The sequence below is a fragment of the Leuciscus leuciscus genome (genome assembly GCF_965113295.1).
Source record: "Leuciscus leuciscus genome assembly, chromosome: 20".
NCBI classification, from domain to species: Eukaryota; Metazoa; Chordata; class Actinopteri; order Cypriniformes; family Leuciscidae; genus Leuciscus; species Leuciscus leuciscus.
The window spans coordinates 9,777,480-9,804,786 of record NC_138744.1 but is presented as its reverse complement, the minus strand read 5'-3'; the positions used below and the strand labels follow the sequence as shown (position 1 = coordinate 9,804,786).

General features: G+C 36.2%; 4 protein-coding genes across 5 annotated transcripts; 2 read left to right on the top strand and 2 right to left on the bottom strand.

Moving 5' to 3' along the window:
- Nucleotides 1-3,320: 3,320 nt before the first annotated feature.
- LOC309483634 (ras-related protein Rab-39B) lies at nt 3,321-4,521 on the top strand. Its single transcript, XM_082149556.1, has 2 exons — nt 3,321-3,576; nt 4,063-4,521. The coding sequence occupies exons 1-2, from the start codon at nt 3,359-3,361 to the stop codon at nt 4,442-4,444; spliced, it is 600 nt and encodes a 199-aa protein (XP_082005682.1). The 5' UTR covers nt 3,321-3,358; the 3' UTR covers nt 4,445-4,521.
- Nucleotides 4,522-5,790: 1,269 nt separating this feature from the next.
- rab42b (RAB42, member RAS oncogene family) lies at nt 5,791-9,269 on the top strand. Of its 2 annotated transcripts, XM_082149555.1 has the most exons (3): nt 5,791-5,930; nt 6,023-6,253; nt 8,770-9,269. In XM_082149555.1, exons 2-3 carry the CDS (start codon nt 6,036-6,038, stop codon nt 9,209-9,211), a joined length of 660 nt encoding a protein of 219 aa, XP_082005681.1. In that variant the 5' UTR covers nt 5,791-5,930; nt 6,023-6,035; the 3' UTR covers nt 9,212-9,269. The 2 variants fall into 2 exon arrangements, with proteins under 2 accessions (XP_082005681.1, XP_082005680.1); XM_082149554.1 differs by having other exon boundaries at nt 5,799-6,253.
- Nucleotides 9,270-11,469: 2,200 nt separating this feature from the next.
- Nucleotides 11,470-15,048, bottom strand: taf12 (TAF12 RNA polymerase II, TATA box binding protein (TBP)-associated factor). Its single transcript, XM_082149557.1, has 6 exons — nt 14,892-15,048; nt 14,192-14,421; nt 14,027-14,104; nt 12,779-12,893; nt 12,414-12,502; nt 11,470-12,317 (listed from the first exon to the last, which is right to left on the bottom strand). The coding sequence occupies exons 2-6, from the start codon at nt 14,357-14,359 to the stop codon at nt 12,282-12,284; spliced, it is 486 nt and encodes a 161-aa protein (XP_082005683.1). The 5' UTR covers nt 14,360-14,421; nt 14,892-15,048; the 3' UTR covers nt 11,470-12,281.
- Nucleotides 15,049-15,243: 195 nt separating this feature from the next.
- Nucleotides 15,244-21,811, bottom strand: ctps1b (CTP synthase 1b). Its single transcript, XM_082149551.1, has 17 exons — nt 21,658-21,811; nt 20,725-20,903; nt 20,334-20,504; nt 19,487-19,587; nt 19,070-19,186; nt 18,877-18,960; nt 18,561-18,793; nt 18,323-18,455; nt 18,051-18,139; nt 16,777-16,871; nt 16,610-16,672; nt 16,456-16,499; nt 16,270-16,366; nt 16,103-16,158; nt 15,928-16,024; nt 15,698-15,842; nt 15,244-15,588 (listed from the first exon to the last, which is right to left on the bottom strand). The coding sequence occupies exons 2-17, from the start codon at nt 20,888-20,890 to the stop codon at nt 15,510-15,512; spliced, it is 1,770 nt and encodes a 589-aa protein (XP_082005677.1). The 5' UTR covers nt 20,891-20,903; nt 21,658-21,811; the 3' UTR covers nt 15,244-15,509.
- Between the last annotated feature and the right edge of the window lie 5,496 nt (nt 21,812-27,307).

Sequence of the window (27,307 nt, the reverse complement as noted above, 5' to 3'; positions counted from 1 at the left end):
GTCATGCGTTGTTGCATTTTAAGACCTGCCAAGGAACAGATGATTTTTTATTATAAATAATACTGTATAATTAAATAGGGTGTCTTTTCTTTTTCACATGACTGTATAATACACACACATACACAAAGATTTAATTTTATCATAAACTTCTGTCAGCTATCATCAGAGTTTGAGAAATACGTCCTATGCTCGTATAAACCCGACCTGTTACATAAATACCTCCCACTTCTGTGTCATTTGATCATATGAACCTGTTGGACAACTAACTTACTATAAACAGGAAAAGGTTATACAAATCAAATCAACAATAGAAATTCCAACCCCTTCAACATTCAAGCTGGAAAACTGTTCAAAAACAAGCAAGTACAGATCCTGAAATTTAAAACTTGAATTGTAGACTTAACTCTACCTAAAATAAACTGAATTAAGATGATTTTTCCATTGATGGCCATTCAAAAGTAGCCATGCATTCTGAAAAAAAAAAAAAAAAAACACATATATATATATATATATATACAAAACATCATACCACTATAAATCAATAAATAAGTTTGCTATAAATAAATATTTCATTTTGTTATATGGCCTGCTGAAAAACAAAAATGTTTTTACACAAAATGTCTCAGGTTGATTTCTTTAGGAGTGAAGACGCTGGGAAGAAGCTGTCAAAAGCAGACAGTGTAAAGTTTACACACTCTGTGAAGAGACACTAGGAAAGTAGGTGTTGCTAGTGTAAAATCACAAACTGAAACTCTCAGACTTTCATTCAGATAGGTTTAGTAATCATTTTTATTCTCTGTGTTTATTTTTTATTTCTTATGCTTGATATTTTTAATTTCTCATGCATCTGTAGTGATCATTTTATGGTTATTTTAATTCCTTTTTATGTAAAGCACTTTGAATTACCATTGTGTATGAATTATGATGTGTAAACAAACTTGCCTTGCCTTCATTAAAGTGCCCCTATGGATTTTCTTTTAATTACCTTTCATGTCGTGTAACAGTGAATGAAAACATCCTGCAAAATTTTAAATCAGAAAGTGCACTGTATATACAGTTATTGTGGATGTCCTTCAAGGTCACATGGAGAGGCGAGGTATCCAGAGCACATCAGCTGACCACAGGGGTTCCCCAGGGTTCAGTTCTTGGTCCCCTCCTCTTCTCCATCTACACCACATCACTGGGACACATCATACAGGCACACGGTTTTTCCTACCACTGCTATGCTGATGACACGCAGCTCTTCCTCTCATTTCAACCAGATGATCCCACAGTAGCTGCACGGGTCTCAAGCTGTCTGGCGGACATCTCGACATGGATAAAGGAACACCACCTGCAGCTCAACCTGGCAAAGACTGAGCTTCTCGTCCTTCCTGCCAATCCGTCTCTACAGCACGACTTCACCATCCAGCTACAGTCATCATTAATCACCCCATCAAGGTCGGTCAGAAATCTTGGAGTAACGTTTGATGACCATCTGACCTTCACAGATCACATTTCAAAGACAGCTCGATCATGCAGGTTTGCACTGCACAACATCAGGAAGATCAGGCCCTTCCTAACTGAGCATGCAACACAACTTCTCGCCCTGGTCATCTCTAGGCTTGACTACTGCAATGCTCTTCTGGGCTGGACTTCCAGCATGTGCAACCAAACCCCTACAGATGATCCAGAATGCTGCAGCTCGTCTTGTCTTCAACGAGCCCAAGAGGGCCCACGTCACTCCTCTGTTCATCTCTCTGCACTGGCTACCTCTCGCTGCTCGCATCAAGTTCAAGGCACTGACGCTTGCTTACAGAACTATCACAGGCTCAGCTCCCTCCTACTTTCACTCACTCCTACGAGTCTACATCCCTACCAGACACCTACGATCGGTCAACGAGCGACGTCTCGTGGTTCCATCACAGAAAGCCACAAAATCACTTTCCAGAACATTCTCATTCACAGTTCCATGCTGGTGGAACGCTCTCCCCACCCTCATCCGGAATGCAGAATCCCTGACAACATTCAAAAGACAGCTGAAAACCCATCTCTTCCGTGAGCACTTAACCTTATAAAAAAAAAAAATTTAAATAAAAAAAAACACTTCCTTTCCCTTGAAACATCACTTATCAGGCTTATGCTACTCTGAATAATACCTGAACTTCGTATTTTGAGCACTTCTTGCGTTGTTGTTGTTTTTGCCTCTTCATGATGACTCGCTTAATTTAGTCCTAATTTGTAAGTCGCTTTGGATAAAAGCGTCTGCTAAATGACTAAATGTAAATGTAAATGTATTGTCTTTCAAAAGTAAGAGACGACTCTGAGTCAATGAAATGAATCGTTTTTCAAACGAGTCAAAAGCCGTTTCGTTGTGACGTCAAGACGAAACATTAGCATATTGCCGCCCACTTATTGCGCGCGCAGACACCAGGGAAAACTTCAACCTCAAACCTGCTGCTGATTCCTGTGGATACTGGAGAGCATCATGTTGAGAAGATGGCGCTGTGCTCTATAATGTGAAGGTAAAGCCAGTTTTTTCACTGCCCAAGGACGAGCATGTGAAGAATCAGTGGTTAAAATTCATCTTTACCACGATACCACATCAGTATCCTAAACTTTAGCTGTGTTCCCTTTATTTTACTGACGACTGCTTCTCAAATCTCAGAGTTCAATGCAGGATTGACCAAACGCTTGCTCTTGGAAGATGGTGGTCAAAATACTTTGTTTTGAGTTTTATATTGTGTTGGTCTCCTGCTAACTGGTTAACTCACATTATTACTGTCTTACTGAAATACTTCTGCTAATCAGTTGTGGGCCACTATTACATAAAACTGTGTGTATTAATGCAGATTGTCTGTCGTTCTCACTACTTTGAGGAAAGATTAAGCATGGAGCAAGATTTGTTTAACCAACGTTTATGTTTCATCAGTCATTCACGCTAGAGCTCGGCTAATGTATGCACTGTTATTGATACAATTCTGAAGAATCACGTGACACTGTAAACTGGAGTAATGATGCTGAAAATTCTGATTTGTCAGAACATGAATAAATTAAAATTTTAAATATATTAAAATAAATCTTTTGAATTGTAATAATATTTCACAAGATTGTATTTTTACTATATTTTTTATCAAATAAATGCAGCCTTGCTGAGCATAAGAGACTTAATATTTTCCTAATATATTAATTTAATACCAGTGCTTCTCACAAAGAGATTATTTTATCATGACACTGAAATTCTGCCAGCTATCTTCAGAGGTTTTGACTAAACTTCCTATTCTCAAATAAACTCCACCTGTCAGCATATGACTCTGTAAGACTATGTACTAGCAGTAACATCCTTCCTCTGTCAAAAAGTGGAAGTCGATCAGCAGTCATGAATCTCACTGACTGTCAGTACCGTTTTAAAATGATCATGATAGGTTACGATAATGTGGGAAAGTCATGCATGCTGAGGCGCTACAAAGAGGGCCTGTATCCACAGAGAATATATTGTACTATTGGAGTGGACTTCAGCATTCACATCCTAGAAGTGGAGCCTGGGGTGAGAGTGAATTTACAGATTTTCGATACAGCCGGTCATGAATCATTTTGGTAAGCAGTGAGAATTCATAGCATCTGCACTTTTGAGATGCATTCTCAAATGAACGAGTCATATTGAATAAGTGTTGTAATGCGTGTTAATTTTTCACCTTTTTCAGTTCACTCAAACAATATTTAGGCCTAAATTTAAGATTTATGTATTTTGAATTTTTGTTAAATTTTCATCCATTTGGTTTTCACAATGAACAGATTTATGCAGATTCTAAGCATTTTGAGTGAATGCATTTTGAAATACAGTCAAATAGACACAGATGATTAACAAATTATGGCATGATTTTTTGAGTGCAAATGCAAATACGCATCAGTTAAGTTTATTCATTTGTTTATGTTAAAACGGTGTAATCCAAATGGATTACACAATTCAAATAGGCCTACATAAATCTTACATTTAGTCCTAAATATTTGAATACTTCTTAAAGGCACCTAACATTATGCAGAGTGTGTTTGACACCTAACATTGAGCTGTCATGTTTTCAGGCGTGTTATCTGCTTTACCATCCCTCAATCGGCCGGATGCCTGCTGGTGTTTGACCTGGGTAATCGGGAGTCTTTCAATTACATTAAGCATCGGCACAAGGAGGTGTGCAATATTGTGCAGCCGTACACTGTGCTCTTCATGCTTGTGGGACACAAGTGCGACATAAAAGAGCGGGAGGTGAATCAATACGAGGTGGAAGAGTTTGCAAGTGAATTGGGAGCGCCGTACATCGAAGCCTCTGCCAAAACAGGCCACAATGTGGCAGAAGCTTTTGAACTGTTGACCCGGCGCATTTATCAGGGTTATCTGAGTGGAGAGGTGCGCTTGCATGAGAGCTGGGGCAAGATCCATAAAAATAAGCCAGCGGAAGACAACAAATGAAGTCAACATGAAACCGCATGTTTTCCATTTTATGGTCTTTCAAATGTAATCATGTACTTAAACAAATTAAATAAAAACCAAGACATAAACCACTTAAAATCACAAACATTTAATTACATATTCAATATTTAATTACAAGTGCAGTGACTGATTTCTGATTGTTCTTTAACTGATATCTACTATATTTAAATGTTTGAGGTACAAATGTTTAAATATCTTTTTATGTGTATGAAATAAACATACTTAATTTAACAGGTTCATTTCATTCAAGTGCTTTGTGGTTATTTTGCATACTTGCTTACTTGTGCAAGGTTTTTTATTTATTATTTAGATTTGTTTATTCATGTTTTTTTATTAAATATGACTAATTTGAGTTTGCTTTTATGACGAATGTAGCCTAGTAGTAGGCTACATAGCTTTTACCAAGTTTGAATACTTTTTTCACAGATTTCCCATCAAGATCACACAGCAGAAAACACAACACAGTCAGCATGAGCCCCAGTAAAGCTTGAACTTTCTTTTACGGTTGATCTTTTTTTCTTTCCTTTTTTTTTTACGGATGTTTAGTATCATAGTCATAGAGAAAGAGCGTCCCCTAGCGGCCATCAAGAAAAATGCATTACAAGCACTGATCTATATATAGATCTATATATAGATCAGTGATTACAAGGTGTTTTAATGAAGGAAAAGCTACAAAAAATATGCACAAATTATTTTAATAATACTGGATCCCCCACCCTTGCTAACCTGGCATACACTACATTCCAAGTTTCTTAAGTGCACTTAGGCCTATCGGTGGCTTTTTGTGTTTCAGTAAATACAAAAACGGATACCAGTAACACACTGTTGCTAGTTCTACAATTAAAGCCTCATTGGAGTTATAAAGCAGTCCACTAAACTAACATAACCGAAAACAAAGGGTAAAACGTCTGTCTGTCTGTGTCTTAAGGGAGTCAGTTCCATTGTTGTTCTCCTCCTGTTTGGAAAGCCTCATTATAATGGAAACTAACCTTTACTGCACACTGGTGGTGAGGAATATTGTGGGATGGATTTCATCATGACATTGGAAGTCTTCCAGCCATCTTCAGAGGTTATGACCTGGGTGGAAGCATTCTCATGGTTGGCCTATTGAGAAAGTCTTAGCTGAAATGTTTTTGCTCATTACATGTGCTTTTATGTGATGCATGCCACTAGCTGGCCTCGACAGGAAATGCTGGGCTTGTCCTGATATGATACAGCATGCTCATTCCCTCCGGTCTTTGAGAAATTCCAAACTTTCTGCTGGTATTTATAAACTCCGCCCCTCACATAAACCCTGCCCACTAACAAGTATGAACAGACAGATTAAAGAAACAGATCAAGTAGACACTCCCAACCCTAAAACGTTCAGACAGATGCTGCTCTTTGCAGAAAAACACAGGGGAACCTAAGGAACTATGGGTTTGTTTCTACCTATATTTAACATGAGAACTTCAAGTACTATAAGGTAAGGGGTTCTCTGGTCAAATATCCAAGGATCCTGGTGGAGTGATAGTTTTTAGTGAACTCTAGCCTTTTCATTTATCACGTTGGTTTTAGCTCTCGGTGAGTCATGGATCTCACGTTGTGGCAGTACCAGTTTCGAATCATCATGCTAGGAGACTCCACGGTGGGCAAGTCATCCATGTTGAAGCGATACACAGAAGACCTGTTTCTGGAGTGCATCAACCAGACTGTCGGAGTAGACTTCTATGTACACTTCCTAGAGGTCGAACCTGGAGTGAGGGTCAAACTGCAGTTCTGGGATACAGCTGGTCAGGAGAGGTTTAGGTAAGTCCAAACATTCAAGCTTTTGAAAGTTCTACCATGAATTGAATGACTCCGTCCCAGATTATTCTGTGGAACACAAATGGAGATTTTCGGAAAATGTATCCATCTCTGTGAGTCTATATAATGCAAGTGGTTAGTAACCCAAAATTTGATGCTTCAAAAACCACACAAAACAAACACGGTGGTAATCCATACAAGCCCAAGTGAGGAACGATTGTCTTCTGAAGAAAAACGATTGGTTTGAATGAGAAAAATACTGATATTTTAATATTTTAAAAATATAAACCATCGCTTCATATGGTTTATATTTTATATGTGTGTTCACTTGTGCGCCCTCTGTAATTCCACGTTACGTCAAGCTAGTCTCAGCCTCAGACGTCACGCCCACGGACCGTTGGCTGAACATTTGATGCATATGGCACACTTTTCTGGAAACACTTCAGGAATTTCGAAGTCATGATCTGATTGGTTGAATTCTACAGGATGTTCGGGAGACACGTGTGTCGCTTTCTTTAACAGTTCGCCTGGAACCAAATGCCGTGACGCCAAAACCCCACGTGGAAGAAGATGTTTTCAACTGTGACAATGAGCACTTATCAGGATCAACTAAACACTGGATTTTTTGCGGCTCCATTGTTGCAGTAAACTTGCACAACGTTCTTGAATGAATAATTTATAGATGCACGCCGGTCTGTTATTGCAGGGATATCGACATTATATTTTCACGCCCCTAAAAATGACGCGGAACAAAACAAACTGTGATTGGTTGCGTTACATGTCAATGAAACGTCCTCTTGGGCGGTCCTTGTCCAAGAAAAGCTGTGATAGAGACAAGACCTTCTGCCGTCAGTCTGAAAGTCTGGCTACGCGAGACTAACGTCAAGCAAACACATATATGACAGCTAGAGCTAGCCATGGTAGTTAGAATTGTATAAAACATTATTATCTCACACAAACATTTCACTTCAGAAAACATTACTTCATCAAAAGGTGCTGTATGGATTACCGTCGTGTTCGTTTTGTGTGTTTTTTGAACTGTCAACTTGCATTATATCAGGGGTGTCCAATCCTGCTCCTGGAAGGCCACTGTCCTGCAGTTTAGTTCCAACTTGCCTCAACACTCCTGCCTAGTAAGACCTTGATTAGCTGGTTCAGGTGTGTTTTAATTGGGGGTAATTTTACAGGACAGTTGACCTCTGGGAGCAGGGTTGGGCATCCCTGAGACTCACAAAGTCAAGAGTATTTGTTCAAAAAAACGTTTGTGTTCTACAGAAGAAAGTCATATACATCTGGGACTGCATGAAGGTGAGTAAATGATAAGAGAGAATTTTAACTTTGGGGTGGAGTATCCCTTTTAAGGTGAACAATCCACAGTTGTCCAAATGGCGATAGAAGAAGGACTGTTTTCCCCTCAAAGTATCTTCTGTACGTTTAGTCAACAGTTTAAAGAAGTTGCCTTGCTTCTGTAAAACAGAATTGTGAAACATATTACTCATCACGACAGCAAGTATTCTCATGATACTTTCAGGAAGTATGTTGTCAGTCTACACTATAAATGGATTCACTGCCAAGCGCGGCTCCATAGGGCTTGGCCCACTTAACTGTCCCACCCATGCAACAGTTTGGCCCCCCTGGAAAGGTTTATAGCCCATCTAGCATCTTTGAGCTGGAGTTGGGCCTGTTCACTGGTATGCATAAATGACTTTAAAGAGATAGTTCACCCAAAAAGGAAATTACTCACCCTCATGTCATTCCAATGTCTCATGGGTGGCGAGCCTTGTGATGAGGGGGAGGAGGCACATATTTAACAATAAATATTGCTTTGAGTTATCCCAAAAAAAAAAATCACTGCAAAAATGACATGGATGACCTGTAAAGGTGAGAGCCACCTCTGAATTGGCTTGTAAGGGGGTTTAAACCCCTGAAAGTCAACATGATTTGACATATAACTCATTTTATTGATCAAAGATTATATACCAAGATGGTTCACTCATAATATTACTATCATCCAGTTTACCAATTGGCCAATGCCAATTGAAGCTCCAGTTCTCATAGAAACAGTGTCCTGAGATGAGCACTTTTCCATGCACACTGGAGGGACCAATGCTATGTTAATGCTATTTGAGGGTAAGAAACAACGTTTATGGGGCAGATTATGTCAGATTTTATTGCTGATTTGATGTTATTTAAATGTTAACTTGGCAAGCAGTTTTTGAGATTTCAGTTTTTCCCCATTCAAGTACTGTAGATAGGAGTTGGTCTTGCATTCCCGAAATAGCTCCTGGAGGCATTGCAAAAATTGCGGTAGAGTGAACTGACTTTCCTTGAAAATGCCTTTGGAATGATACAGAATATCCAATGAGAATTTTTTGGGTGGATTTTATCTATTGGGAATTGATTGGCTGGTAAAAAGAGGCCGAAATGGAGCCAGAATTAATGTAATGTATAAATACATGATTGATTATCATTGTACAAAGGTCTGGAAAAATGATCCTTAAACTATGGTACATTTGCAGGTCTGTGACTCGCTCCTACTACCGGAACTCAGTCGGAGGTCTTCTGGTATTCGATCTGGGCAACCGCAAATCTTTCGAAAATGTGCTGCAGTGGCACGCGGAGGTGTCAGAACGTGTGCAGCCCTACACAGTGCTCTTCGTGTTGGTGGGACACAAGAGCGACCAGGACAAGACCGGAGAGCGAGCTGTGAACCGAACCGAGGCAGAAAAGCTTGCAAGCCAATTGGGAGCGCCGTACATCGAGGCCTCGGCCAAAACGGGTCACAACGTGAAAGAGGCCTTTGAACTCTTGACCAGAAGGGTTTACCAGGGCTTGAAAAGCGGAGAGATCCAGTTGCGTGAGGGGTGGGATGGAGTCAAGAGCTCAGCTCCTACAGCCCAAATGTCCCAGAAGAAGATGTCCCAGAAAAATGAAGCTGCTGAGAAAAGCTGTGCTTGTTAACTTAAAATATATTGCAACCTTTGAGTTAAGTTGAAGAAATCACAAATGCCACAGACAAAAATAACTATGCAGTTGGAGTATTCATTGATCTAAAAAAAGCATTTGATACAATAAATCATGAAATATTAATCAGTAAATTGGAACGAATTGGGATTAGGGGGGTAGTTTTAAACTGGGTAAGTAGTTATCTGAGAGACAGACAACAATTTGTGAAGATAGGAGAGTATTCATCTAAATGTTTGAGCATGGTTTGTGGTGTTCCACAGGGGTCAGTGTTGGGACCAAAGTTATTTTTATTATACATTAATGATATTTGTAAAGTATCTGAAGTATTGAATTTTGTATTATTTGCAGATGATACAAACATATTTGGTTCAGGGGACAGCTTACAGCAACTCTTGGAACTAATCACTTCAGAATTTAAGAAAATAAAACAATGGTTGGACATTAATAGGTTATCACTAAATTTGAGTAAAACTACATTTATGGTATTTGGAAATTGTAAGTCAATTCATCAAGCACAGATACAGATAGAGGGTGTTAACTTAGAAAGAGTACATGAAAATAAATTTCTTGGAGTGATCATAGATGAAAAGATCTGCTGGAAGCCTCACATAAAATACATCAAAAACAAACTGTCCAGAAGCATTGCAGTTCTAGCAAGAGCTAAGCATATATTGGATCTTAAATCTCTTCGTATCTTGTACTGCTCATTATTGTTACCTTATTTGAATTACTGTGTAGAGGTTTGGGGAAGCACTTACCAACATTCACTACAGCCGCTAGTTATAATGCAAAAAAGAGCAATGAGAATTATTCATAATGTCGGATTTCGGGAACACACAAATTCATTATTTTTGCAGTCTAGATTAATAAAATACCATGATCAAATTGAATATCAAATTGCAGTATTCATGTTTAAAGTAAGAAATAGGTTATTGCCAGGGAATATACAAAAGATGTTCTCAGAGAGGGAGGGAGGGTACAACTTAAGGGGAAGGGGAAATTTTAAGATTAATAGATTTAGAACAACAAGGAAAAGATTATGTTTATCAATTTGCGGAGTTAAATTGTGGAATAAACTAGATGAAAACTTAAAGCAATGCCCTAACATATTCCTCTTCAAAAAAATGTTTAAAGAAAAGATTTTCAAGAAGTATCAAGAAGCACTGTAGTGAAGGTAGGAGTGCTCCTTTGTTATGATTTAAATACTTGTTAGTGGTCACTTTGATGCATGTATGTAGGTATGTAAATATGTAGGTATGTATGTATAGGTATATGTATATACATGTATGTATATGTATGTGTACATGTATGTATATGTATGTGTATATGGATGTGTGTATAAGTGTGTATGTGATATCAGATAACAAAAAAATAATAATAACATAAAAAATTGTTATTTAAAGGAATGTAAGAATTAAAGGGGTAGGAGTACATAAGTTTAGCTTCTTCCTACTCCTTTTCGCACATGAGATAGAAGTATGTTCACACAGAAAAAAAAACAAAAAAAAACAAAAAAACAAATTGTAATTTGTTACGGCTTATCTGATGTTATTTTTTCTCTTTTTTTTTCTTTTATTTAAAAAAAAAAAAAAAATGCTTTAAACATTTTTGTATTTTATTTTACATATTCTTCTCTCATGTTCGAAATAAAGACTTCAATCAATCTTCAATCAATCAAGTTCTTCAAATAGGATGGATCAGTCTGACATTGCCAAATACACCTACAACTAATCTCTAGGACTTTCAAATGTAAGATTGTAGGTATTAAATTTGATAAGACAGATCTTTCCTCATGGCATGGATAATATATGCTTTTCTGCAAGATTTCAGCTTTTGTAAACCACACTGAAACACTTAACGTCATTTACACACATGTGCACATTTGATTTCCAAATGTTTGTTCATATTTCTAGGCTTAACTTTGGATAAACGTGTTTTTAGTGTGGCATCAGTGCACCGCCATCAGTTGAAAAAATCGTTTTTATTTCCACATTACTTTAGCACATGACCACATCATTCCATAAACATGGATTTGTTTTAGTTGATACAGAAAGGGCTACCTTAATTACATGACATTCCGAAGGTTTTTAAGAGCTCATCCTGTAGATTTGTAAATGATTCACTAATATTTGACTTTCAAAGATAAAGGGAGATTTTAGATATACAGCTGACACAGTCTAGACACATTGCTGAAACATATGTTCTCGATGGTTATTACTTCTGATATGAAGTCAGTCCAACACAATGCAATGGAGTTCATTGTGAATAAATCACAATTAAGTTTTTTATTCATGAAAAACAGGAGACTGTAAAACACTGTGATACACGGCCAAAAACCAAACAAAAAACAATTCAGTTTATACTCAGTTTAAATCCACAAATTATTTTTTTTAATCTGCCCACAGCAGGTGGGCTTTATGCACCATTTCCCACCCATCACATATATAACCCCCTCTAACAATTAACATCTGCATTATGTCACTAGTTCTAATGCAATTAATTACATGGGGAAGTGGTATTTATTTCTCTGGTAAAAATGACTGTTTACCTTTAGAAAGTCACACACTGAGGATTTCTCTATAATACTTAATATTACTTAAGTGACGAGTTCTACAACACCGAACATTATAAACAAATCAGACACATGGTGATTGTAATTGTGCATAGCTACTAATGCCAGCTGAGCAGAAGTTGTGCGACTGCATGATGGGTCAACTAAACATGTAATATGAATAAAAATGTGGTTTGTGGGTTAAAAAAAAAAAAAAAAATCTGATGTTTTTTTTTTACAGAGCTCTGTGAGATTCTATCATATAATAAAACCCCAGTATAGCACCAAGGTGCTCAAACAAAATGTTCACATGGTGATTTAACACAAGTGAACTGTACAGACAAATGACGTCAATTCCTGCACACCTTTTGAATGGGAAATGTCAAAAGAAGTGTACTGCAAATAGTACAACGCATTCTTCCTCTTTGATTAACATAACATGTATAGGTTCAAACCCCATCCACTTCCAAAACTTCCAAGGGAAAAAAATGTTTGTTGGTACTTCCGATCTTGCTACTTTTTGGTTGTTTTGCGGATCAATGCCATTCTCTGAAAGAACAGAAATAGATATTTAGGTATGCAAGTCATTTGTTTTTCAAAATCATCTTGAGGGATCAGTTTAAGTGCATGAGAGCGATGGCTGACCTGTTTGTGGGCTTCTGTGGTGCATGCTTTCTTATACGGTCGGATCTCATCTGAGCCAAAACCAGGAATCCACATGTTCCACTGTCGTTCTGTAATTCAAAACAGAATTACAGATTATGGACTATATTAACGCAATTCCTTAGATAGTCATTCAAACAATCTGCAATTGGCCTTGATTTAACAACTTATAGGATACAAAATGTTTGCTGTACCTTTATTTTCTATAAAATTGCTATTATAGTAAGAAAATTCATGAAAAACATTACGTTTATTGTAAACGGAAGCATGAAAATAAATGTATTTTTTTTAATCAATTTGAAAAAAGACACTTAAACCACTGGGAACTGTATATTCAAGACCCTCACCAAGGTGTAGCTGGACATCTTTCACTTCAAGAGTATTTGACTTCCTGTGTCGTGCAAGTTGGCATGCAGCAGTCACCACGCTCTCAATGAAATCATCAGCAATCTGCAAGAGCATCTGAAGGGAAATGACACAGGTCAACAGACAGCAGCGTAGTGACAGTCACAGCAAGTCATTTTACTGTCTGTCAGCAAAGCACCAACACACACACACACACATATGTGTGTAAAATATAAATATATAGGTACTATACAGTTATCCGGACCACACGATGGCCTACCCCTAACCCCGCCCCTAAACCTACCCGTCACTGGGGTTAAGACCAATCATACGATGGCCTACCCCTAACCCCGCCCCTAAACCTACCCGTCACTGGGGTTAAGACCAATCATACGATGGCCTACCCCTAACCCCGCCCCTAAACCTACCCGTCACTGGGGTTAAGACCAATCAGGGATGACTATACAGGACTAAAAGACACACGTGTGGTCCGGATAACCGTATAGTACCAATATATAAATATATAAATAAATAAATAATATATATATATATACACACACACAAGAATATATTTATACATACTACCATTCAGAAGTTAAGGGGTTGGTAAGATTATTTTTTATTTCTCTTATGCTCTATTTATTGGATAAAAAATACCTTAAAAAACAGCAATAGTGTTAAATATTATTACAATTTGAATTTTTTTTATATACATCTTAAAATGTCATTTATTTCTGTGAAGCAAAGTAGAATTTTCAGCATCATTACTCCAGTCTTCAGTGTCACATGATCCTTAGAAATCATTCTATGCTGATTTGCTATTCAAGAAACATTTCTTATTATTATCAATGTTGAAAACAGTTGTGCTGCTTAATATTTTTGTGGAAATCATAATACATTTAATTTTTCGATGAATACAAAGTTCAAAAGAACAGCATTTATTTTGTAACATTTGTAAATGTCTTTCCTGTTATTTTTTGTTCAATTTAATGCATCCTTGCTAAATAAAAGTATTACAATGCTAATATAAAATAATTCTAAGCACTGAGCTGAAAAAATGGGAAATGTATAGTAGGGACCAACATGAATAAATATGAATTTTTAATTAGCAGTGGATATAAAGGGACATTTCTCATTTCAAAATGCAACAATTAACTATTATAAAACGCTTCCTTATGACTGAGTAGTTCAGTCAACCTACTGACTTGTCAATTATGAAAATATCACTAATAATACGTCATATTAAGTACCTCCTCCACATCCTCATCGAGCTGCTCATTAGGGTCAATTTCACGCACAAGGTCCTGCAGCTTCTTCTTGCTGAGCACCTGAAGGGAAGATATTAGATCATAAATGTTATGAGGAATATAAATGGAGTAAGAATCTAATACATTTGATCTGCTATAGTGTCTCACCTGAGTGCCTTCAGGACTCAGTCTTCCAGCAGGTCCAGGGGTGCCTGGAACTTTGCCGGGGACGACGGTGCTGTTGGCCATGTTGGTGGAGAGGGGAGGTGTTGAAGCTTCTGCTTTCACAACAGCGTAGAAGTTAGAGCGACTAGCCTGTGGAGGGTACTGGGTCATACTATGATAGTCAAGAGATATCTGTCACGAGCCTCTTCAAAACCAGCGTGAGGTCTATTCAGCTGCAAAAAAAAAAAAGAGAAAGGTATTAAGAGAGATTATACTGAGTTGAGTCAATGCATCTCATAGATAAACGATCTTAAATGTTATTTTAGGTTCACTAACAAAACCAAGAGCTTTTAGAGCTACTCAGTGCACACTAGGAAAAACATCACAGAACTGTCATTCGCTCTGCAGGCTAACGACTTTAGCTTTTTAGCTTTGCTCATGTCTTTTGAGATGATTAACTTAAACTATTTGGACAAACGGGGATGTAAGGGTGCTATTAATAGATTTAGCCATACAAATTAACAAATAAATCTTGTTTTTTTGTCCGAATGTCTTCGTGGTTGCTGTTATTCATCACCGAACACCGATCATCTTCAGCTCAACATATTAGCAGCTAGCGAGTAAACATTGGTGCCAATCCACGTCTCGTCATGCTTTCCTTTGGTTTCATGTAATCCTGTTAGATGGTAAATTAGTGTGATACCTGATCCAAATAATTTTGTACTATCTTCCCATCTTCGACATTTATAAATTGGAATTATTCAGAAGCCCATGTAATTTGATGTTGTTCCTTCTACAAGCGCCTCTTCTGGCGAACGGAGCTCAGCCGAAATATCGCGAGATCATCTGAGGGAATAGAGTTTTACAAAATAAAAGCACAGTTAGAAAAAAAATAGCCCTTCCTCTGAGGACAAATAGTTTTCTTCCAAAGCACATGTTTGTAATAGTAAAAATAAAATAATATATATATATATATTATTTTAAATTTTTTAATTTACAGCTACTGCATTTGTTTTTTTGGATCTGTAAATTAACAAAAAAATTCCAGATGTGGGATTACCGTTTAAGGTAGATTAATGTAACTGGTTTTCTCTTTGTAAACATTGACACAATGTTTAATTCTGATGAATATACTTTTAAAGCTGTGTACTATTCTTCTGGTGTATATTTCTTCTGGTCTTGCCCCATATGATTTCACTGTAAGTATATCACTGTACACATACCACTTAAAAATGACACAAGCCTTTTTTATTCATTTATTGAAGTTCATCATTTCATGTAATATATAATTATGCTTTTTACGATTATGTGGATATTCCCTTTAAGAGAGTGATGGAAATTTGATTTCAGATATCTCAGAGTCTGGTGAACTACTGCCACTTCGGTCACTGTATGCGTCTCTGAGAGATAGAGAGAAAAGAGAAAACAAGATAATGAGACAATCTATATGCTAGTTGTCTCCACTTTAAATAGTTAAGCTGATATGAGAGAATTTACTAGGGAACAAACCGTGGTGAGAGCCGGCATCCTTTCTGTAGGTAGTTCTGTAGTTTCCCAGATGCTGCCAGTAAAAGGCCAAAATAAGGAGGCGAGGGTTTAATAGGGCGAGAAGTGAATTCTGGGTGGTACTGCACTCCGACAAAATAAGTTTGATCTGCAGTGACACAAGAAACGAGCTGAAGCGAATACTGACTGACAACTTCTCCATACATAGGTTCAGATACTGGACATGCACTGACCTTCAAGTTCAATGATCTCCATCCGCTCCCCCTCCAGGTCCTGACCCACAAATCGAAAGCCTCTATCCTCAAAGTGGTGCTTCAGTTCTGGATTCACCTGGAAAAATGCAAAAGGAACAGACTGAGCTAATGGGATTAATGATTAATAATTTTTGCAATTATTACTATTGCGAACCTCAAAGCGATGCCGATGCCTTTCGTCCACATATTCAGCATCTCCGTACAGCTTTCCTACAACAAAATTCATAATTCGTAAACATGCATATTTAAAACAGTATCAGTTTCTATTTTTGTGATATGTGACCTTCACATTTTACAATGGCACAAAAGATCACAACTTACGGAGAACGCTGGAGGTGTTTTTGAATAAGGTACGCCTTTTTCCTAACCTCATGGTTCCTCCCATCTGCCCAGGATTGTGCTCAGGCATTTCAATCACCTGGGTTAAAAAAAGGATCTCAACACACCATGCAAAAAAAGGAATCATTATGCAGAAATTCTCATTTGTTTAACCAAAATAACACCTACCACTGGATGTTTTGTTTCAGGATCAAATTCTGTAGAATTGGCATCTGATAAGAAAAAAACAGTTAAATTAAAAAATGTAAACACATTCATTTAAAAGCATATGCAATGTTTGCTTTAATAGACATGTCAGAAAATCTAGTATGGGTGTTGTTACCTTCCCAGCCGAGTACATTACGAGCAAATTCACACACTGCCAGCTGCATGCCCAAACAAACACCTGCAGAACAGGGTTGATTTCAAATTTAACCACAGGACTGCTGTGATTATATCATATTTTGTCACTAGCACTGAACCACTAGCTTTCTGAACATAATTTGTTACCTAAAAATGGCTTTTTCTGTTTCCTTGCCCAGTTAATGGCTTGGATTTTTCCCTCCGTGCCTCGCACACCAAAGCCTCCAGGAACAAGAACCCCACTAACAGCACAATGAAATAGTCAAATATACATTCAATAAATAAATATTCAAACTAACAACCTTAACAAAGTCTGATTATTACATATAAGTGTATTCTCACAGATTACACCAACATTTAAAATCAAAGTGAAAAGCAGTATGTAAACTATTTTATTTCCATAATGTGACGTAATGAAAATACAAGTAGTAAAAGCAGGACCTGATTTTATTCATAAAGTATTTATTGAATTGTGAGAGTTTGCTTAAAACAAAGCCTAAACAGCTTTTGGATAATTGGTTAACATTGTCCAAGAGCCCATAATATATATTTGAAATGACATCAGCGGAATGGAACTTACAAGTTTGAGGTAGGTAAGAGTTTTTTTAAAGAAATGAATACTTTTATTCAGCAATGATGCATTAAATCAATAAAACGTGGCAGAAAGGACACTTATAATGTTACAAAAGATTTATATTTCAAATAAATGCTGTTCTTTTGAACTTTCTATTTATCAAAGATCCTGGGAAAAAATGTATCCATATTTCCACAAAAATAATATGCAGCACAACTGTTGTCAACATTGATAATAAGAAATGTTTCTTGAGCAGCAAATCAGCATATTATAATGATTTCTGAAGGATAATGTAACACTGAAGACTGGAGTAATGGCTTTGCCATCACATGAATCAATTACATTTTAAAATACATGATATGTATATTATTTTAAATTGTAGTAATATTAAAAAATTCTGTATTAGGAATTTTTAAGGCCAGACAAGTAATTTGTTGAGGTCAATTTGTAAAGAAAGACTACACGCCTGCGCACATATATATTCAAATGCGCATACCTATAGACTAAACATGTAATACCCACATGCACGCCGTCTGCGTTTTCACATATTCACATTTTTTAAGTTTACGTGGAGATGATAACCTTTCAAAACAATCTGTTACTTTAATTTCCTATTATCACTGTAAAGCTGCTTTGAAACAATCTATATCGTTAAAAGCACTATATAAATGAAGGTGACTTGACTTGACTACTGTATTTTTTATCAAATAAAAGCAGCCTTGGTGAGCATAAGAAACTTATTTAAAAAACATTTAAAAACCGACCTCAGACTTTGGAACAGTAGTATATGTTGTTAGTTGCATCATTTTCTAGCGATTTGTCAAGTGTATTTTGGGAACACACTCACTCAGCACTGCAGAGCTTCTGCCAGGCCTCATGGTATTTAACCGGCTCCTCCTGCAACGCTGCCGGCTCCAGGTCTGCTGAATCTATGTACTGATATGAGGTACCATTTTCAAGTATTAAACTTACATACTCAAACAAATATATGTAAGATGTTTAATGTAAGCAAATGTAATCTTTTTCTGCCAATTATTAACATGAATGAAATAAAATTCATTAGGACACACTCAAATGGAGCAGCACAGGATATTTCTACTAGTTGCTGTCATTTCTTACCTTGACCTCTAGCTTATAGTTGATGGCGAGGGCAGAGTGCTCCAGTGCTTTAATAACAGAGGCATAAGAATCTGATAGTTTGGTGTACTTGCCAACTAAAGCAATGGAGGTTTGCTCCAGGAGTCGGTCAGACCTAGGGAGCAAAAACACAGGTTGCTCAAAACAGCTGCAACAACCTTGGAATTGTCAGAAGATTGCAGTTTTTTGGGACTGTTAGGTGGATGCAAACAGTACAAACCTGTCTGACATCTCCTTCCACTTTGTGAGCATTTTTCTAGGTCTCATCACAATGGGCAAGTCCAGCCTGTGGCAGAGGTAGTCAACAATGCCCTGATCCTCCAGGAGTAAAGGTACTCTGTAGATGGAGGACACGTCATGTACACAGATCACCTGTTCAGGTTCCACATGGCAAAACATGGAGATTTTCTCTTTGACAGCAGTGTCCAATGGAGTTGAGCAACGACAAACAATCTGAAACAAAACAAAAAAATCTCAGAACTAGAGTGACTTGACATGGATTGGCTCTTTACAACATATAAAGAGTAAAGACTGACCAGATCAGGTGACAGGCCAAGTCCACGAAGCTCTCGGACACTGTTCTGTGTGGGTTTGGTCTTCTGTTCTCCAGTTGAATTAGGCTGAAAATACATCCAAATACCACAGTAGTTTTTTTTTTTTTTTTAAACTCAAATAAACTACTTGTTAACCACAAAGGTTTAAATATAAAAAAGTAAGCTTGTTTCCTACCTGAGGAACCAGACTGACATGGATGTTACAAAAGTTCTCCCGTTTCACTTTAAACTGAAACTGTCTAAAAGCTTCAATAAAAGGCATACTCTCAATATCTCCAACTGTACCTCCAAGCTGTGGAAAAAAGTGAATACATTTATGCTAAAAATGTATATTATATTAAAATTGTATTTATTAATTTTAACAGTGGTGGAATTTTTTTCATAAAGCTTGTAGATATGTAACATTCCAGCTAACCTACCTAACTAAGTAGTAGTACAATACAGGGGACTTAAAAATTTACTTTTTTGTATAGAACACTCTTCTTCATGTATTCAGATTTTTCTTTTACATGTAATAACTGTGGCACTGTCCTTAGTAGCAACAATTTTAACTGTTTCCTCTCAATGTACAGCATAAAACAGATGGATATACCTCAATAACACAGACTTCTGGTTCAATACCGTCATCGTCCACCGAGACCTTAGCCTGCCGCATGACCCATTCCTGTATAGCATCGGTAATGTGTGGTACCACTGTAAAAAATTATTCACATTCATCTTAGTGACACCATAATATGCCATTGTTATCTCCAAAGAAGCAGGTATTGTGAGCAATGTTTGTTTAAACTTTTGTAATACAATCAGAGGAGGATATGCAAACTAAGGCTGGTGCCGTCAAATACTTCACGATACAGTAAACATCACAGTACATCTGTTATGAAGCAAATTATTCAGGAGAAAATCAATTGTTGTATATTGATATATACACTACCGTTCCAAAGTTCGGGGTAAGAATTTTTTTATAAAGAAATGAATACTTTTATTTCTCAAGGATGCAATAAATTGATTAAAATTTGATTGACAGTAAAGACATTTATAATGTTAGAAAAGAATCCTGAAAAAATGTATAGCAGTTTCCACAAAAATATTTTCAATACTGTTAATAAGAAATGTTTCTTAAGCACCAAATCAGCATATTACAATGATTTCTGAAGGATCATGTGACACTGAAGACTGGAGTAATGATCCTGAAAATTCAGCTTTGACATCACAGGAATATTTTAAAATATACACAAATAAAAAAAAATGTTAAGCATAAAGATACATCTTTTCAAAAACATTTAAAAAATCTTACCAATGCTAAACTTCGGAATGGTATTCAAATAAAAATGAAGAATATTTGTACATCTCAAACACAGATAAGAAATAAAATCCTGTTTCCTTGTATAAATATTTTATATTTATGTTCCAAACATCCTCATGACTGTTGTGTAACTCACCTTGTACAGTTTTGCCCAAGTAATCCCCTCTCCTCTCCTTGGTTATAACAGACAGATAGATCTTCCCCGTCGTCAGATTGTTATCCTTGGTTAGCCGAATGTCCAGAAAACGTTCGTAATTCCCTAAATCCAAGTCGACCTCACCGCCATCATCTAGTACAAACACCTCACCTGGTAAACAGTGTCAGAGAGATTGAATGTGACATGTGGACATAGATATTTAAAAGACAGCTGTCAAAGCCATCAGTAATTTATGCTCTATATGTGCTGGAAGCTATAAACCGATGTTCCAAAGCAAACATCTCATGTAGCAGTTCATATTTCTGTATCATCAACAAAAAAAAAAAAAATCTAAATGAGGTGAATCTCTTTTCAAGTAGTTTGCACTTACCATGTTCATAGGGAGAGAAAGTGCCTGCATCGATGTTGATGTAGGGGTCGATTTTGATAGCAGTGACATGCAGGCCACATGATTTGAGTATAGTGCCCACACTGCTGGCTATGATCCCTTTACCAATGCCAGATATCACACCACCGGTCACCAGTATGTACTTCATTACTCAACAGCTTCTGTCAGTGGAAGAAATACAGTGATGTTTATTCCAACAATGATGCAATACAATCTAACAATCAGCCACAAGCAGAATAACAAATGTAAGTGCATCAATAACATAACTTTTCTTTTTACTGGAACTGTAGAGTTAACCAAAAACACACAGAAATGCAATTCATAATAATAAACTCCTCTCACCATCGGTGCTCGGGCCCTAAAAATGCCTTGAATACACATCTTCTATGATGAACAGGTGAATTTATGAACTAAAATCTATTTTATTGTTTTACATTTTAATATTTTTGTGGGACTTAACAGCTAACGTTGGTGTACGTTACCTGTCTTGACTCTATGTATGTGACACTGACACAAGCAATTAAATCATTAATTGTATTGACAGACCAAATAAAAAAAGTATATTTATACAACATTTAAATATTAACATAAATATATTTACATTTATAATGACCATGCCAAATTCTGCAACATCCACGCACTTAATAATGTTCAGAGGACAAAATGTAAACCACGCTGACCTTGTAAACAAAATCAAAATACGCCAAAGCCCCATTCACTAATGAGTCTATATGCTAGTATAGCATAATATAGCCTTTTTCGGAGTGTATTTTAATAGGCTCAGAATTGAAACCTGTTAGAGGACCCTAATACATTACATAACATTGCAGTGAACTTCCATGTTGGTACAAGTGACTCTCTAGGTGCACTGCAATGAAAGCAGAAATGGAAAATAAAATGAACGTTTAACTGTACCTGAAATCCTGCCGTTCAAATGAATAAAAACCGTAGATTAAAAACGTCAACCGATTCAATAAAAACGAGCCATCTTCACGACACGTTTGTTTCGGGTGTCAGCGAAATGCGCGCGCGGTGAAGCGCCAAAACAACACGTGGTGCGAGACATCAGATACCGAGTTTTTAACTCTAGCTTTGCCGCTCTCGCAGCATGGCTAGAATGAGGGTTATAACGTAAGAATTAACGCGTTATGATATATATATATATATATATATATATATATATATATATATATATATATATATATATATATATATATATATATATATATGTATTGTGATATTTTATCGCATACTTTCTGTATCAATTACATTTTTAAAACGTGTTTACATAAACTTGCTCAATTTACTGTTACATTCCCTGAATGAAACTTGTCTAAATGCAGGTGTGGGCTCACATTCCACCTCTACTGGTTGGTTTGTACTTCCTTCTACGTTTCAGAATTTTTAGAATTCCCTAAGGAATTTAAATGTATATCAATATCTTGAAAATAAAAAAAGAAAGGAATTATCTTTAAAAAAGTAATAAATTAATTATAAATTTAAAATGAGAGGAAGGGTCTAATTTCAAAATCCTAAACACAGTCCCAAAACAAATAAATAATTGTTTCTTTAAACTAATATCTATGGATACTAGACGCCACGTAGGAGTTGGAGGATCAATATTGAATAAGATATTGGTAGGCTATATTGGTTATATTGTATCGTTTTTCAGACGAAATCTGCTGTTTTATTCATTTTACAAAAAAAAAAAAAAAAAAAAAAAAAAAAAATCCATGTTATCTGAGAAACATAAAAAGCTAAACTTTAGATGTTATCACAATAAAATGACCATACAGGACTCCATATATTTGTAGCCACTAGATGGCGCCAGATGACGGCATGAGAAACATTAGAGATGCCGTGCAATTCATAGTCTTACATAAACTGGAGAAGATTGATGCTTATTGACAGTTTAAGATTAAAGGTTACATGAAACGTGTGCTGAGTCATAACAACATGTTTTTAAACATGTTTGGTTAAAGGTTTCTTCTATTCCAATTGTAAACAGCAACACTTAGATGAGAACTCGATTAAGGGAAAAAAGACCGAACACAGCAAAGATGATTAGTTTTGCCAGGTATCTCATTATAAATGATATGTGGTTGTGAAACATGACAGCCGTGCACATTCCCTCTTCCCTCCAACTCAGAAATTAATAATCAAATAATGATTAGCATCTGAAAATGAGTCATCCATGATTATGACTGAATATATCACTGGTGCTTTCTTCCAAAAGTGAATTATTCAGAGACTATATAGGCTACAGTAATTCATCCAATCCTTTATATAACATTTCAGTCAATAGCTGAGATGTGTCTCTCCTGGCGACAGCTGGGTTTAGGTTTTATTATTATTTATCTAATTATAGTGCACTGTCCCTGCATGGTTTAGCCTGTACCGGCTCCTAAGGTGTGTTGCACAGGACTTACATAAGCGTTGAAGGTAATTATGCCAGAACAAACTGCATTTGTGTTTGCTGAGCTCCATCGCTCTGAATGAGACTCACATGTAGAGCTGTCAGCATTATGTAAGATCACATCAAGTGCATCTAATGGGCAAATATTTAAAAAGCGTGGCTTCAATATGATATTGTGTGATACTTAAAAAGTATTTTAAATGCACTCAATCATTGGTTTATGCATCGCTCAGAGAAATGGCAGTCATGTTGGACATGAGACCTGCTGATGTGGGTGGAGTATGCAAAGTTTTCATTTTCCAAAGCCATTATATATAAAAAAAAAAAAATAAATAAAAAAAATTCAGATGCTACAGATACTGGTTGTTTTTATTATATGCAGATGATTTTAATGATTCTTTTTATAGTAAATTATCTTTATGCTACAACAACAGAAAACATAAGATGCATTATTTTATTATAATTCTATTATTTATTATTAATAAATAAAGTATAATGCATCCTATGTTTTTTATTATGTTTTTTATTATGTATTTCTATATATTTTCTTATTTATTTATACAATGATGGAAAACAAAATGTATTATATTATATTTATTCGTACTACTATTAAATAAAATATGACTCGTCTATTGTTGTATAAATAAATAAAAATAACTTTTCATAATGCATAATGAGTTAATGTGAACTAACAATGAACAAAATATTTTTACAGCATTTATTAACCGTTGTTAAAGTTCATTAAAATGTTCATGTTCATGTTAGTTTTCAGTGCATTATGTTAACAGATGCAACTTTTAAAATGTATTATTAACATTAAATAATATAAATACATGTTGTAGAAGTATAGTTCATTGTTAATTCTTGTTAACTAATGTAGTTAATTAATGTTAACAAATTAAACCTTTATGTAAAATTTTACCTGCTTATTAATAAAAAATAAGAGTATTTATGCAACGACATTTATGTAAAGTTGTTTTGTATCTAAATTGTAAATTTAATATCTTTGATCTCAAACTGTTAAGCTTAAAATGCTATGTGTTTCAGATTGGTTCAAAAATAATACTCTAAAGCACTATTAATTTCATGTAAACTTTTTTATAGGGGGAAAAATTACTGAATGCACCTTTAAGTTGTACAGTCATGCCAAGGAACCCCCATTTATTTATTTTTTGGAAACAGTGTGTAATGCATACAAGTTACTATGATGATGACATCTATTTTGCATTTGAAAGCAGATAAACGGGTGTCTTCCTGGCATGACAGAACGAAGACAATCTAATATCCACTTTTACAGGCCTGTGAGCTCAGAATCCACCCACAACATCCTCTCAGTAAAAGCCACAATTTACCAGGAAAACAAATGCAGTTGGAGGGCGTAGTCGACTGTGCGCCTGTGCACGACGAGAGTCCTCTGGCTGGAATGAGCCCTAATTTGATTATGAAGGTGGGTGAAATGAGAGAGAGGGAGAGAGAGAGAGAGAGAGAGAGAGAGAGAGAGAGAGAGAGAGAGAGAGAGAGAGAGAGAGAGAGAGAGTATTGTGCTGAAGGAATAATCTCCCTTTTAACCAAACAAACACTGTATCCCTAAATCATTGTAATAAACCAGTATTATTCTGTTCTCCTTTTTGAGATATTATTGAGCAGTGCCTGTACACCTGTGTTATTACAGACAAAAGTGTGCTGACATAGACCACACTTCACCATATAGTGGTTATGTTAGGGGAGGTCTGGAAATTAAAGGATTGTGCAATTAAGTGAAAACACACTTTTTTTTTTCTTAGTGTAAGTGCACCCTGCTTATGTATTTAGCATAAACAGCTACAAGAAGCAAATCCTGGATCACTGTTTAAACAAAGGGCTGCACATGTATATTCTGAAATCTACTGTGTGTTCGTGTTGAGCGAATGAGATTCGACTTGTGGAACAAAGTCAAGCATCTTCAAGGATGCATACTGGTCTTTAAACCAGTTTTAAGGTGAAGCACTGTTTAGTATACACTGCAATGACTGAACATTGCTCTCGGTCTAATGAATGTCATGTATGAAATCCAGATTTGGTGAAACATCTAGCATGTGATCCTGCGCCGGCAAACCTAGAACACACACCATTCACAAGTCAGATGTTAAATTTGTGGACAAGAGACTCTTTGTCACCCGGTCTCTTATCTAATCATTTTGTTATGTACATATGAACAAACAGTACAATCCCTTCCTGAAGAGTAGACAGCATGACAAAGGCAGTCTAAGGATACCCACAGTATTTCACAAGCACTTCATAATACTCATACATTTCAATCATTACACAATTTTGTAACAAAAACTCCCTATATTGTGTTAAGACTCGTTTTGTTGCTTAAGGCACATATAGCACTGTTAGTTCACTTCAGTTATCTAGCCCAAATAGTATTAGTACATGACTTTCTGAAATACATTGATTGGTAAATGGCTTCATTCAGTGCTGGGTTATTGCACTGTTCACCCATGTCCACCGTTCATCCAGTTAAATCAAAACGTCAGAGAACTTCAGTATTAATATTACTGTAATATTGTAGCAGTGTCCGTCTTGCTAGGCCAATTGTTTTATTCATTATAAAATACACGTTTTCTATATCGGCAGCTGTTGGATAATAGGTACAATAAATGCTAAATAATTTCAACTTAATATTTCATGTCCACAAATTCAACTTTTTCTGAGTAGCTGTGCAATAAAATGGCAGACAGTCATTATCACTTACATACAACTTTATACAGAGCAGATCAAATTTTGGGTTGTTAATATTTTCTTTAATGATTTTGAAGTCTCTTATTGTCACATCCACCAGCTGGAGTGCTCATAATCTCCACCAGAGGACTCCTGGGCTATGTCCGAAAACGCATACTCTCTTGAGTACTTATTTTGAATAAGCAATTACTTCACGACCACTAAAAAAGTATGTTCTATATAATATGAATGTGTGTAGTATGAATGTAATCTGGAGGTACTACATTCACCATGGTGTCATTATCATGTGATCTACCAGCGTCAGTTACATCGCTTCACTGCCATTCATGAATCCTCTCCCGTGGCCTCATGGGATGTTAAAGGGTCCATCGTATGCACACTTCAGAATCTCGCTGGAAGAAGTAGGTCATACTTTTGCCTACTCTTTTATGAGTACTGTGAGTTCTTCTTTTGTAACATACTATTTTTTGCCTACTATATAGTAGGGAAGTATTCGATTTCGAATGCAGCCCTGGGTTATCTCATTATGAACTTCAATACCCATAATCCATTGCCTGGACTCATTATGTTGTGATTAGGTTCAGCTGTGTGTCATTAGCTTGTAAAAGCCCTGCCTATATAAGCCCTGTGTTTTCACTCTTTCTTTGTGAAGTCTTGTTTGTGTCACCACTACATTTCTGAGCACTCTTTCTGTATGGTACCGTGTAATGTAGTGATGGGAACACATCCACCTATGTAATCTTGATCATATTCTGCATTAAGAAATCATTATAATGCATCCAAAGATAATTTACAGGGAACATAAATAATTACTTTACCTTCCGAGTCTTTCGTTCAGTTGTCACGTGACAGACACAATGAACACATTTATGGATGACCCATCACTAGTGTAATGGTTCTATGACTTTCTGCCTTGTTTCCTGGATTTTCCTGTTTGCCTGTGTTTTCTGCCCTGTTATTGTTATATTGTTAATTTAATGCATCTTTGCTGAATAAAAGTAATAATTTCTTTTAAAAAATCATACTCAATCGATGTCACCCTAATTGATATCCTTATTGTTTTCATGATGGATAAATAAATGAATCAATGTAGTTTACTACTTTTTGTAGCTATATTGTAGTACACAATATTGAAGTACTACAATATAGCTACAGAAAGTAATAAACTACATTAGTATAAATTATGAGGATGTTAAGCTACAGTTTAAAAAAAAAAGTTCTTAAGGTATAGCACATGCATTCCCTTGGAATCAAACCTTTGGGGTTGCAAGCACCGTTTGAGCTGCATGATTGCCATTCGTTTCAACAAGGGAAATATAAAAATTATTGCTCTGAAAAATAATTCCATTTATTGATTAACCATAAAGATCCATATACCACATTTTCTTCATAAATTAATCAGAAATGTAAAAATTCTGGGCTAAA

Bases quoted from the DNA above. Each gene is read 5' to 3' on its own strand.
- LOC309483634 (XM_082149556.1), top strand. From the start codon at position 3,359: ATGAATCTCACTGACTGTCAGTACCGTTTTAAAATGATCATGATAGGT. The intron at 3,577-4,062 runs GTAAGCAGTGAG...TCATGTTTTCAG, and splicing joins GCCGGTCATGAATCATTTTG to GCGTGTTATCTGCTTTACCA.
- rab42b (XM_082149555.1), top strand. From the start codon at position 6,036: ATGGATCTCACGTTGTGGCAGTACCAGTTTCGAATCATCATGCTAGGA. The intron at 6,254-8,769 runs GTAAGTCCAAAC...GTACATTTGCAG, and splicing joins GCTGGTCAGGAGAGGTTTAG to GTCTGTGACTCGCTCCTACT.
- taf12 (XM_082149557.1), bottom strand. From the start codon at position 14,359: ATGACCCAGTACCCTCCACAGGCTAGTCGCTCTAACTTCTACGCTGTT. The intron at 12,894-14,026 runs GTACTTAATATG...ATTTCCCTTCAG, and splicing joins TCGATGAGGATGTGGAGGAG to ATGCTCTTGCAGATTGCTGA. The intron at 12,318-12,413 runs GTCAGCCATCGC...CTGTTCTTTCAG, and splicing joins CCACAGAAGCCCACAAACAG to AGAATGGCATTGATCCGCAA.
- ctps1b (XM_082149551.1), bottom strand. From the start codon at position 20,890: ATGAAGTACATACTGGTGACCGGTGGTGTGATATCTGGCATTGGTAAA. The intron at 16,673-16,776 runs GTAACAAATTAT...CCTGTTCTGCAG, and splicing joins ACAGAAAAAGCCATTTTTAG to GTGTTTGTTTGGGCATGCAG. The intron at 16,025-16,102 runs GTTCGCAATAGT...GCATTTTTCCAG, and splicing joins GGCATCGGCATCGCTTTGAG to GTGAATCCAGAACTGAAGCA.